General features: G+C 36.3%; 1 protein-coding gene across 1 annotated transcript in view; it reads left to right on the plus strand.

The window, feature by feature from the left end:
* The window catches only part of LOC126484341 (SPRY domain-containing SOCS box protein 3), an 86,391-nt gene extending 73,376 nt beyond the window's left edge, over positions 1 to 13,015 (plus strand). The window contains exon 4 of the mRNA XM_050107793.1: positions 12,167 to 13,015. Coding sequence (XP_049963750.1) covers positions 12,167 to 12,523 — 357 coding nt within the window. The 3' untranslated portion in view covers positions 12,524 to 13,015. The remainder of the gene's footprint in view (positions 1 to 12,166) is intronic.
* The last annotated feature ends 1,547 nt before the right edge of the window (positions 13,016 to 14,562 follow it).

Below are 14,562 nucleotides of genomic sequence, written 5' to 3' on the forward strand. Positions count from 1 at the left end.
ATATTCTGCTACTTATTGTAGTTGTCATTTGTACTTTGGTAATCATTGTTATCACAACAGCACCATGGTCATTGACACCAGTTTTGATTTGGACATCCTCAAATAGGTCAGGTTTAATTGTCGCCATTAGACCCAATATATTTCCATCATGAATGGATTTTTACCTACTTTACTGAGCACATATATTCTGCTACTTATTGTAGTTGTCATTTGTACTTTGGTAATCATTGTTATCACAACAGCACCATGGTCATTGACACCAGTTTTGATTTGGACATCCTCAAATAGGTCAGGTTTAATTGTTGCCATTAGATCCAATATATTTCCATCATTAATGGGGTTCCAAACTATCTGTTCTAGGCAGTTTTCAGAGAATGATTTAGTAATGTTTCATAGAATGTCTTGTCACACCTACCACTAACATAACTGTAATTTTTCTAATTTATTGTTTGTTGGTTAAAGTCTCTACTGATGATTAAAGTATGACTGGACAACTTACATACAAGCTCACTGAGTTTTTCTCTTAATTTTTTGGTTATATCAGTAGGTGAGTCTGGTGGATGTCAGAAGGATCCAATTACTATTTTAAGCCACCCCCTGATACTGAATCTTTGCCAAACAATCTTGCTTGCAGTTTCAATTTCTAACTCAGTGGATTTGAGTTTCTTGTCTACTGTGCCAAAATACATGACCTCCATTTCCCATTAGCCTCTCCTTTTAATATACACTTCAGTTTCAGCTTTCAACTGGATTTCTGTACCTACTATTATGTGAGCTTCACTGCATTTCAGGAGCGCTTCAAACTCTGGCACTCTGTTGTACATGCTTTGACAGTTAACTACTAGGACTTTCATACTCTCACCCATGGGAAGGGGAGGGGGAATTCTTTTGGATCTTACACTTATAGTTTTGGGACTCTTACAGCTATTGTTATCTGGACTTGATGGAGAGTTGCCTAATCTAAAAAAAACTTGTGAGCATTCCACGCACCATTCAACATCTATAACCCTATGCTTTATGATATGTTGTGCACATCTCAACCATTTACGGGGACACTACAGTCCTCAACCCTCTGGTGCATATCCAGAAAATTGCAGTTGAGCTTGTTATAGAAACTTCAAAGTCTCTGGTTCAGTTCTTCCACTCATCTCAGAATGATGGGGCCACAATCAGTTCTGGAGAGAATGTTGCAAATTGTGAGTGTCATTGAAACCCCATGCACAAGGCTGATCTTCTAAACCTTCTCTGCCATTCACAGAGTCAAAGTATGACCTCATAGCCCAGATGACAGGCAGTATTTGTTCCAGCATTCACCACATTCTGCAGCTGGTTGCGACCAGTTCCCACAGTGGCTGCCAGAATAACCTCTTCAGCATGTTGCATGAAGCCCCCAAGCATACATACTGTATGCACCTGATGTTCTTTTGTGTCTGTTGCTATCATTTCCCTAATGGGTACCATTATTCACCATACGTTTGAAATGTGAATGATTAATAGACCCCCTACACTTTTGTGTTTGCCTCTTCTTGACACAGGACAAAAAGTTTTCCCCTAAATAGGCAAAGTGGATCCCACTGGCCAAGTTTCAGTTTCAGTGAAAGACTTATTCCAAGTGTCAAATCACAAAAAAATATTTCAAACATTCATTACAAGAAGGTGCATGGTCTTTGTTTAAAGCAACGCTTCCCTGCAGAACCTCTGTCAGCTAAAACTATGAACCCATTCCATGTAATTCCAATGCATATAACTGACATATTTGATTTGAAAGATGCTGCTGAAGCATTTTTTCAATACAGTTGTGTAAGATAGCCAACTTCAGTATGATCAAAGTATCTCATAGTCATTCATCTCAAATGGTTATTAAAAATCCTTACTCTGAAACATAAGAATGGAAAAATATCAGTGCATTCTAAGGAGGATAGATCACAACAAATTTAGGCCATGCCATACTTAATCTGAAAGACCAGCAATGTTTATCAGCTGGAAAACAGAAACAGCTGTTGACAATGATGCCAGTTCTTTCCCAACAGTACACAAAATTTTACTAAACTTTGCAACATTTGATCCTGAGAAATAGAACTCAAAACAGCGATTTTTTTTTTCACGAATTAATTTTGATAAAAGAAATGAGAAATGTTTTTTGACTACAGTTCTACTAGTTAAAATAGTACTGCTGCATTTCTGTGCTTGCATTATCAAAAATAAAAAATAGAGCCTCTGTATTAATGGCACTTGGAACAAAAACTTTCTTATTAAAAATTTCTTATTGGTGTCAGAACCACTCTGTTTCCTGGTATGGCACTTAGAAACTTCTTAGTAAATTATTTATTTTCTAATTTGTATTATTGTTTTTTGTGGTGACAAGGTGTGTAGCGTAATTATTTGAAATCTCAATACCTGTTCATTTTTTGGACACAAATAAGTTATGTACAAAAAGAGATACATTGTTTTTATTTATTTCTCTTGCTGTATCATGAACTGGTTTATTGTTACATGAAACACATAATACTAACAAGTTTACATTTTTGCCAGAATATAAGTACAGTCATGACACACATTAATATAGTACATCTCCCTCCTTTTTTCTGAAATCCTCACATTTTCTCATTGCTATCACTTGACATGCAATTGTCTGGCATAGCTTTTTGGTGATCTTCCATTTGGAGACAGTGGTCTGACAGCTCAAATCTCTGTTCTGAGTTACTTCTGCTCCATTGGACTTCTTCATGAAGTTCTTCATCAAGTTCCATCATGATGAATGCTTCTGTTGGTCAAACACGTTGAGTGTTATATATGTATAGCTTTCTATCCTATATTTTTAACCACTGGCAACCTTGAAGCATTTGCTGATCTTATAACTTCTCTTCCTTTCCAGTTTCTATGAACAAACAGTATTATAACTTTGTCAGTTCCCTGTGGAGTATTTGCAGATTTTCTATGTCTATTTACATAGCTATTTTACTGGCATGTCAAGTTTCTCAGTTTTTGGCTAATTTATTGTGGTTTTACAGCCTGTGGACAGAGAGCTTCTAGTGCAGGGGGTAGCAGGGTTCTTCTTTTGTTTGAAAATGTTCTCTGATTACTTAACCCCAACTCTGTGGTGTGTTTCAATAATTGAATAGTGCTAAATATATGTTTGTTTTATTCACTGGACACTTTGAGAGTAAACTTTTGGCTGTTTGTACATAATGTTCAGCAAAGCTAGAGTAAACTTTTGGCTGTTTGTACATAATGTTCAGCAAAGCTATTGCTTCTAGGAAATCCAGATCTCAAAGTCTGACGGTTACTGGTATAAATACTTAGCTGATCCATAAATTTCCTGGAGTTGAAGGGTGGTCAATTACCAGTGTCGAGCAATACAGATATTCCAATTAATTTTTTTAAAACTTCTTTGGTGGTATTGTTTGGCATCTCATAAAATTCAAAAAATCCACAATAACTGTCCACTATGAGCAAATATTCTTGTTTTCCAAAATAAAATAAATCTGCAGCAATTATTTGTTATTGTTAACTAGATACTGATTTCACTATATTGGGTTCATGTATCTCAGTCCTTGAGTGCTGTTCACATGTGTTACAACTTGATATGTAATTCTTGATGTTTTATGTCACACATATTCTCTAGCTCTCTTGCAACAACTTTCTACGTCAAAGTGTCCTTCATGGATTGATTCCAGTATCCTTTCAATCAATTGTGCAGGTATAATTATCTTTTGCCCTTTGAGGAAAATTCTGTCAGCATAATTAATGATTTCTTTAGAGGTCCAAAAAGTGATAATTCTTTAGGCATTTCCTTAATTATATCTTGAAATCCATGCATTGCATATGGTACAAGTAATTGTGATTCTTTATCATAAATATAGCTTCCAGTTGAGTAAGGAATTCTTCACTGACAAGTAAAACTAACAATACTTTTAGTTCTTCCATTTCCACTTTATATTGTTGTTCCTTTCCGACTCTACTTAGAACATCAGGTATTGGTATATTTGACCCTTTATTATAAATTATTTTAGGAGAATATGGCAAAATTTCAAAAAATGTGTGTTTTAGTCTTGGAGGTACACCTTCAATGATTTTTTAAAAAATATTTCCTGTAGTTTATGGTCATTTTCAGTTATGAACTTTTTCCCATAAATATATTTGTGAAATTTTTTGACTGTAACTTTAATTGCCATGACCTCTTTTTCTATTTGTGGATGTAACTATTGTGCTGGTGGCAGTGACTTTACAACATTTGCAACTGTTTGTTCATCTTGCAATAGCACAGCAGGCAATATCTAACAACTTTACATCTTGGCTTACATCATCATAACGAAGCACTGGAGCTGTTGTGAGACATTTTTTTTATTTTGGTGTGCCAAATTCCATTTCCATTCAGCTTCTTTCTTTAGCAACTCCCATAACGGGACCATAAGTTCAGAAAGATGTGGTATACATTTAAATAACTATTTCACCTCCCCTAATCTATGTTGGAGCTGCTTTTTATATTGAGGAGCACTTATTTTAACAGGATCAAGTTGAAGTCCATCCTCTGCTGAAAAGTGTCCTAAGAAGTTTGTTTCCTTCACACAAAATTCACATTTGTCTTTATGCAGTTTAATGCCCGCATTTTTCAATCCCTGTGTAATTTGCTTCATTGCTTAATTAAGTTCTTTTTTATTGTTTTTGTATAAATGAAAATATCATCTATAAAATTTCTACATTCTTAATTACATTTAGGAGTTTACATGTGACTTGTTGAAAAACTTCTGGGGCTGAGGATGAGCCAAATGGTGATCTTGGCCAAAATATTAAATTTTTAGAAGTTTTTTCTGACATTGATTTGCCAAACTCCTTTTCCACAGTCTAAACAAGTGAAATATTTTACTCCTCTCACCATTATACTACTTACTTCCAGTGTCCTCATTTGATAGTAATGTTGAAAAATGTTTTTATTAATTTCACTTGGATCCAAGCAAATTCGAAGTTTCCTTTTCTTGTGTATGACTATCATAGGGGATACGGCAGGTGTAGCTACTTCTGCAGGCTTGCTTAACCCATTTCAATCATTTTCTCCATTTCATCTCATATTTGGTTTCTCAATTTGTGTGGGTCCCTTGTCGGCTATCTTGAAGTCAGCCCCTTCTTTGTTACTATGTCATGCTTAAAATCTTTAAGACATCTCAAGCTGAAATAATGTTCTCATCTGAAATTTTGACTCCTGGCATGTTTCTTTTTTTATCAGCTCTGCTCTTTTTATCAGATTCAGTTCTGAACATGTTTCTCGTCCTGAGATTACCTGAAATCCAGCTCCACCAGTAAAAACTTCCCATTTGCTAGCCTTTCCCAGCCTTGCAGAAGAATGTGGTTTCTCTCAGAACATCTATTGTACTTGTGTTACAGGTAAGTAGCTTTTTCATCACAGAATCTGGTATTGTGGCATATGCTTTGTTTGCTGTTTTTCTGTTTATGATGTTACATTGTACACTTGTGTCAAGTTTGGCTTTTACTCTTACATCATTTTTAAAAATGACAGTTTTGCACCAGTCCTTATCAAAATTACAATTGTTTTGCAGAGCATTTATAAACATTTCTTTCTCCTCATTGGAAGATTGGAATCCATCCTTGGCAACATTTTTTAGCCATTTTTCTTTTAGTTTTACGTTTGTTTGCAAAATGGCTCATTATGTGACAATTATGACACTTGCTTTTAAAACCTGGACATTTCTTAACATTATGGCTACCAGTGCAACTTGTACAATCTTTTATTATATTTATCTTTACATTAGCATATTGTCTTCCTTTGTTCCAGACTCAACAGGACTGTGAATACCTACGACAATTTTGTCTCACAAAATTGTACTCAATAAGTTGCCATAGTGACAAGCTTTGCTTTTATTAACAATAGTGTAAAATTTGTCAAACATTTCACCAGGTTTTTGTTGTAAGGAGTTCAATCCATACCTTTCAGATGTTACATTTACCTTTGGGACAAAGTAATCATCGAACATTTTCAATATCATTTGAAGGTTTGGTTCTTCACTGGCACCAAATTCAAACATATTGTTTATAACCAAGGCATCAATACCAGTCATGGACATAACTGTTGCTAGTTGCATATTTCATGGTTTGGTATTTATTTGTGTTGCCATTGTGTAGAACTCAATGTGTTGCTTCCACAGTTTCAGACACGCACCATGTTTTCTGTATTCAGCACCAATGGTTTCAACTTGTGTAAGCCCACCATTGGACTATTGTTTGTCAGAATTTCACTTCCCATCATTGTATTTGTACTGTTGACAGACATTGTAGGTATAAACTTTTTTTTAAATTCTGAGACCATGGAACATGAACTGGTATATTGATGTAAGCAATACACAAAACTAGCAAAGCGCATATATCTCATTGATCAGAATATAAGTACAATGATGGCACATATTATATATCACACTAGCAACATACCAAAGAATTGTTTCATGATGTTAATACTGGATGAGAAAACTATTTGCAAAATCCCTTTATGTGCAGTATCTGGGCAATGCACAGCACTATACAGAATTGTGGCTTGATGTAGTCATACAATCGAGTTGTATATGTCTGCAGTCCTGCCCAGTAGCCAAACTTGATGCAGTATACTTATCTAAGTATTGCCATTTAATGTGAATTATTAAGTCAAACATGTTGCAATAAAATTGAATAATAATAACTGATGAAAGGGGTTTCATTCTAATGAATAATTTATGTACACAACACCAAATGGTTTAAATTGAATTAACTGATTTATTCAGATAGTCAAACGTGGAATCATTAAAAATGGTGGCCATACAACAAATTATTAAAATATGAAATAAAATGATCATAGTTTTCAGATGCAGTTAAGCTTATGTATATGTGTACCTAGAATGACAGCAGACTCCTCAAATGCTATGCAGATATACTGGGAAGCAAAAAAAATAGAGTCCCATTCCATTAACTAAACATGACTTGTTTGCCAAATCATAAATATTTAAAGTGCACTCATGACAATGAACATACTAACACACGTGAATTCACAAGAAGATTCTCATACTCTATCCAGTATGAATTCCAAAAGAGTGACTGAAATAAATTATAGTTCAATCTTGCACATCCTCTAATACTCAAAAAATGTTGAAGTTCCAGTCAGTTCTCAGAGTTTAAGTCCCACTTGACTCAGAAATTTTGTAAACACAAATGAATGCCACTTGCCATCCAGAAATCAACACTACCAGATCCATGATGTAGAATGTTCTGCACCAAACTTGGCTTTCAAACACAAAGTGTTTCCCAACTCAGCTTCACAATACCTTCCTTGCTCTCAAGAGCCACTCAGAACACTAGAGTGTGTATCCGCTATTGCCAATGAGAACTTGTTTTTCCTCACTGTACCTGCACGTAAAATAAAGAAAATGGACCACCATTTGCATAAGAGTAATGTTACAACTTAGATATATGGCTTAAATGCAAGATCATTTTCTCCCAGTTCCACTGTAGAGATCAGACACAATCTTCTTCACATAAAAGTTTAGTATAAATAATTAAACATATATCTAGCACATATGTGCTTATAACACTCTAGGTAACCCAGAAATGCTTCACAGTTGTTTAATATGTATAGGAGTTGGATGTATGTCCTAATCTCCTTTTTCTCCTTCTCTCTGTCCACCTCCTCCCCCCTCTCTCTGCCCTTCTCCTCCTCTCTGCCCATCCCGTACTTCACCATCTCTCTGACAGTTGCCTTCCCCTGTCTCTGTTTGTCTCCTCTTCCTGCTTCTCTCCAACATTGAGCCTTGTTTATTGTAATTGCCAACTAATCCTTGATTGTGGCTGAAATCGGTTAAAATGAATGAGTGAATCAGTTGGAATCATTGATACACAGTATGTGAGAGATCTCTCCTACTGCTGCACCTGTGAGTATAGTAGCTTCATTGACAGTGTTTCACATAGTCTTAATCCATAAACGATTAGGATTACACATTTTTAGATGATTCAGATTCCATAGTAATATTCTAAATACAACTTCCCTGTTTTCCTTTAAAACTGACTGAGAGGAAGAAAACAAAAATGACACATAGTTGTGAATACATTTTTTGTCCAAAATTATATACAGGGTGAGTCGTTTAAGACATAACACCCCCATTCTTCTGGGGGCGATTGCACATATCGACAAGCAGTGTTTGGCGAATCATAGCCAACTATGGGGCACATACTTTGGTACAAGCACAATAATCACAACATTTATATTGACCAAGATAATGAGGCGAGTACATGTTTTTTAAATGGGATGCTATACTTTTTTACCTTCATTCAAACACTCTGGAAAAGAAGTGTATAGTGATGTAACACATGTTGCTATTGTGATTCAAACTTTGCGTAAAAGACGCTGGGAAATATTGTACAATTGAAGGTCGAGGTCGTCAGAAGAGGCTGCAGACTGTAAACACGCCTCGTGTGACCCGAAGGCCAAGTTGCCATGCCCTATGCAGCATGCACGGCCTACGCTACATAGATAAATCCTCATCCGCCCTCTTCAAGATACACCATAGGTACAAGGGTGGCAAGCTGTGTTTCATATTTAACTGTGGCACATGCTAGCTAATTGCATATCAAAAGGGGGTTATGAGAACTATGCCAAATGCATTGACATTTCCAGGCTGAATTGAATAGTTATTGTGTGAACATAGCAACCACTTTATCACGCAGTTTCTCATTTAAGCTTTGCCCCCTTCCTGCTTGTATGTCACACCCGATGCACAGTAAGCTGCTGATAATATTATTGATGGATGCGTCATGGAAAGTCTTCACTAGGTGACGCCTGAGTGTGTCTGTGGGGTAACAAAGCATCTGCTGTGAAACTATTGTTTCCACAGATAGTATTGGACATTACAATTAGAGAGAATACACATTTGATAAGATAATCATTTTATTCACTTTCATATGCTGACCACCACCCATCAAACAACATGACAGAAGGACAACCTACGTGGTATACATTGTTCACACACGTTACATTTATACTTCAAGGATGTTACTGGTCATTGACACATATCATTTAATAATACATTGGTACCTATTAATAACCTTCACAATTCTTAGTGTTCTTAACAGAACACGGCGTTGTATTTAACTTAAGCATGTACTCAAATGGTTTACCCTTGAATGCAAGACACATCTGTAATCGACATTCAAGAGAATGGGTAACAGATGAAAGGTCAGTAGATGATATGGCAGAACAAGCTGCGATGATTCAGCAGCGCATGTCATCTGGCATTGTTGAGGCTTTGCGGTAGACCGCGTCTTTCAGTGTTCCCCACAAAAATAAATCAAGTAGAGTCAAATTGGAGGACCTGACAGGCCACTGTACTGCAGCATTCCGTCCAATCTAGCGGTCAGGAAATGTCTCGTTCAATATTTGACTTGCAACACGTGAGGAGTGAGCTGGGCAGTCGTCATGTTGGAACCACATACACAGGTGCTCATTGAGTGGTATCTCCTCTAGCAGAATGAGTAGAATGTTCCTAAGAAAGTCTCCATACTTATTTCCATTTAATACTCCTGTAATGAAATAAGGTCCTATGATGTAATTTCCTACAATGCCGCACCACACGTTGACGCGCCATGGCCTTTGGTGCTGTACCTGACGCAGCCAATATGGGTTTTCAGCTGCCCAGTAGTGCATGTTACATAAATTTACATTCCCGTGATTAGTGAATGTTGCTTTGTTGGTGAAGAGCACACATTTGAAGTATGTATTATCAGCTCACAGGCGTTCCAGAGCAAACCAACAAAATTCCATACGATGTTCGAAATTGCGTCCTTCAAGTGCCTGATGGAGTGAAAGGTGATATGGGTGGAACTTATGCCAGTGCAGAATGCGCATGACACTCATCTGGCTGTCCCCACATTCCGTGGCAATACGTCTCGTGCCACAGTGAGGATCGATAACTGTCATGGCCAGAACAGCCTCTTCATGGTCTCTGTCAGTCACAGTCTTCTTCCTCATCCTTTGTTTGCTGTTAAAGCTGCCTGTTCGCACTAGTGTAGTAATCATTCTTGCAATGGCCTGGCGAGTAGGACATCAACGATCAGGATACATATCCCTGTACCACCATACGGTTTCGACAGCATTCCTATGGCATTTGCCATACAGAAGTAACATGTCTAACTTCTCCTGATTTGTGTACATATCTGGACATAAAGTTCCAGCAGCAACTATGTCTGGATAGGAGATACACGTCCTACTGGTTCAACGTCGCACGACCTACTAGTTGTACGATGCGGCCTGCTTTCTGGGTGTTTACAGTCTGCAGCTGCTTACGACCGCCTCGAACTTCAATCGTGCAATATTTCCCAGCGTCTTTTAAGCAAAGTTTGAATCACAATATCGACATGTGTTACATCACTATATGCATCTTTTAAAGTGCGTTCGAATGATGGAAAAGAAGTATAGTGTCCCATTTAAAAAACATGTATTTGCCTCATTATCTCAGTCAATATAAATGTTGTGATTATTGTGCATGTACCAATGTATGTGCCCCATAGTCCACTATGATTTGCCGAAAACCGCTTGCCGATACATGCAATTGCCCCTGGAATAAAGGGGGTGTTACGTCTTACATGACTCACCCTGTATAAGGAGAAAGAATATACATGGGAGAATCAGTCTGTCTAATGGTACCAAATGTTCTGCTATCATAGTTAAAACCAGGAGAAAGAAAACAAAACCATACATTTACACAGCACAGCATTTTCTTTCTGGCACTTGGTTTTAACAGAAAACGAAAACATGTACATTGTTGTTTAAAGACATATATAGCCTATGTCCTTACGAATATTTATTAGAGTATTGTATAAAATTTGAAGTAAATTGGTCAAGAACTTTTCAAGAGTTTTGGTAACAACATTACTTTGGGAACAGCCGTAAACGATGACTTCTCATAATATAGCAGTATACAGAACATATAATAAAGAATACATACTAAAACATATGAAAATATAAACTTGGCTTGCTTAACTGATGCATCTTTTCATGCTAAGTCTAGTGATGGTATTAAATCTTATGAATAATTTACTGTTTTCAAGTTGCATATATTTTTAATATTGGCCAACTTAACTTTTAGTTCAATAAATCTAAAACCGTTAATAATTTAGGTAAATGTAACATGGTAAAGTATGGGGAGACCTGAGAATTGCCATACTGCTTTTTTCTGTGTAACTGTCGTGAATCTGATGATCTACTGCAGTTAAATAATACAAAAGATATAAAAAATTTTAATAACTCCACAAATAAAATGTGTACAAATATATGGCATTCAGGAATGATAGCTGGAGTCCTAAGCTATTATCCAATATCTTGTTTATAAAGATCGCTTGCAGTGATCAGCATTTATTAAAATTCAATGATTGTTGTCAGAATAACTTATTTTTGTGATATTTATAATATTATTGTCTCATATGCACCTCAGAGCCATTGATTACCAACTTGCACTTGCAGAATAAAGAAGTATATAAATATCATCATCTTCCAACATGTAGAAAAAGCTGCCATTGTACCAGATATACACCTCTAACCGCTGGATGCTTCCTATTTCTTAGGAAAAACCAGCCTATCATCTGTTTTTGACAGCTCCCTGGTCGGTGCTCTGCCCACCATCAAAGCGCCAGCCATCGTGTCTCACCTCAGCCAAAACAATTAAATTCCGCATGTCAAAACATTAATTTGGCTGATTTCTTGTCAGCATATAGATTTCATTACATCCTGACTAATGTGATATTTGGCACTTAGAACATTTTCCACTTCCACTCTTCAGATAAGATTATGTAATTACTTTCTTTCATCAAAAATCACTGTGGATCATCTTTAGCAAGTTTGTTGAAGAACCATAATGAGACATTGTTTCTAAAAACAGAATAAAATCTTCCCAAATAAATAGCCACAGTTCAATCTGATCAACCAACCTGTATATGTATACCAACAGAATAAGTATATTCATTTTATCAAGTGACTCAGATCCTGTTTATGGTGGATACTTCACAAACATCATAAAGAATAGTGTGAGCAAAGACTCCACCATACAGTGGAGTTGTTAGCAATGAATATGTACATAACTTTAAGAAGACGTAACAAATTAATACTCTGTTTCACCTTAACCTTTCATTATTTTTACAGGAGAATGAATCTACAACTATTGGAATCTTATTTGATGGGATAGCAGGAACAATTACATACTACAAGGATGGGGCTTGCCTTGGTGTTGCTTTCAGAGGCCTTAATGAGGTGCGTGAGCCCCTGTATCCCATTGTTTGTTCAACTGCAGCAAAGACTGAAATGACATTAATAACAACAAAACGTGATTTTGTAAACCTGCAAGATCGTTGCCGAGCTATCATTCTGAAGTATGTGCGCACACGGAGTGACCTACAGCTTCTTAAACTACCACAAAGTATCAAGGAATATTTGTCTGAGACTCTAACAGACACTGTTCAAATATTCAAGCCATGCAATGAATATGTGCATATAGTGTGATATTAATGAATTACTCAGGTATTTGTATGAGAAGTACATAGTTTGTTTTATTTATTGATTTGCTTTTAATTTTGTGTGGACATGCAAAATTGTTGTTATAGGTGTGATTATAGCACACGTTTTAATGCTCATCTGGATGGTACAGTGATGTAAACTGGCAAACAGGTAAAATAAGGGAAAGGCTGCTACTCACCTATAATGGATAACAGAAAACGTATTCACACTAGCTTTTGAGCAATGGTTCTTTTTCCAGCAATAGCACACATACACACACAGCCACACAGACTTCCAAACGCATGCTTGCTGTAGTGATGGGAGTGTGCATTTGGGTTTCTGTGTCAATGTGTGTGTAAATGTGTGTACTACTGCTAGAGAAAGAGCTATTGCTCAAAAGCTAGTGTGAATGTTCTTTTCTGTTGTGTGTTTATATACTCCATGCATTGATCTGCTACAGGTGAGTGGTTGCCTTTCCTTTATTTTACATTTTGCTCCAGCCAGGAATTTCCATTATTGTTAACTGGCAAACAGTTGGATATTGTAGCTTGATACTTCTTATTAAATTCTGACTGTGAACAATATCCTCAGAAGTTTCTTACCTGAAACAATACTCATTGTAAAGGTCAACAACTGGTGATAATCATTAAAAAAATAATGTTTGGTGTAATGATTGTAAATTGATAAAAATGCTGACCAGCTATATACTTACTGAAAAATACTGCAAAAGTCTGCATTTTATGCATACAAAATTTTAAAATGTGCATACCTTTACAAATATATTGCATTAAATTGTATACTTAGATATTTGTTCTAAGGGACTCAAGAACTCTTACCTACAGTTAATTAGATGGGAAAAGTAAGAAAACTCAAGTCCATTGCTGTTGTTATGTTTCAGAAACTTTATTCTGCATGTGAGAATGTAGTTAATGTTTCCAGTGTATAATGTTTATATAAAGCTAATAGTTGACAATATAAGCAAATGTGAACTATTAAGAACGAATTAACTAATATATTCACCAGTGCGAGGCAGATGTGCCACAGAAGAAGTATTTGTGTAACCAAACACCAAATCTAGGGCATCTTGGACTGCTGTTTCTTATGCAACTAGAAAGTACAATAACAGAAACCAATAAAGTACTGTAATACTAGCAAAATAGCAGGCATATGGGATAAGAATGACAGAAGGATGACTTGATTAGCAGTTAGCTAATGAAATATAAACATAAATTTGGGTAGTTAAGTACAAACAATGTTACTCAGTGAGAAATTAAAGAAAATAAAAAGGAAGAATGGATAATATAAGAGAAATATGAGGGACGGGAAAGAGCTAAGAAGAGAGGGCATCTGTAAAGTTGAAATGGTGTAAGAGAGCAAAGGGAGGAGGGTGAGAGATCAGAAACTGAAAGTTAGGTAGCTAGGTAGAAAAGTGGGACAGAAGACTGAAAATAGTGGTGTCCAAATGTCAAACTGCATCCAATATAATCTCAGAAGACACCTTCAATATGGAGGTGATGGCATATAAGCCTACTTCCTTAAACAAGTTTCTGTGTAGTAAGGCCATTTCCAGGGGCACTGCAGGGCTATGAATTTGGGGTAACAACACTATAGTGAGCCACAAGCATACAGAATTAATTTCAGCTGATTTCAGATATTGACTGTAGGGTTATTTAGGTGAAATTGAAAGCAGGTACTTTCTACGAAATACAGCTCACACTGAAGTGATTATACACCACTTTTTGCCCATCTACATCAATGTGCTGCAAACCATTCCAAAATGCATGGCAGAGACTGCTTTCAGTTGTATCAAAAAGTACAGCTTCTTCCCATTCCATTCACATATGAGCATGGGAAGAAGGACTGTTTAAACATCTCTGTGCACATTGTAATTAATCTAATATTATCCTTGCAAAACCTATGGGAGTGAAATGTAGTGTTTTGTAGTATATGCCTAGATTCATCATTTAAAACTGGTTCTTAAAACTTTGTGAGCAGCCTTTCTCAAGACAGCCTATGCCTATCTTCAAGTGTTTGCCAATTCAATT

The sequence above is a fragment of the Schistocerca serialis genome, chromosome 6 (assembly GCF_023864345.2).
Source record: "Schistocerca serialis cubense isolate TAMUIC-IGC-003099 chromosome 6, iqSchSeri2.2, whole genome shotgun sequence".
In the NCBI taxonomy this organism is placed as follows: domain Eukaryota; kingdom Metazoa; phylum Arthropoda; class Insecta; order Orthoptera; family Acrididae; genus Schistocerca; species Schistocerca serialis.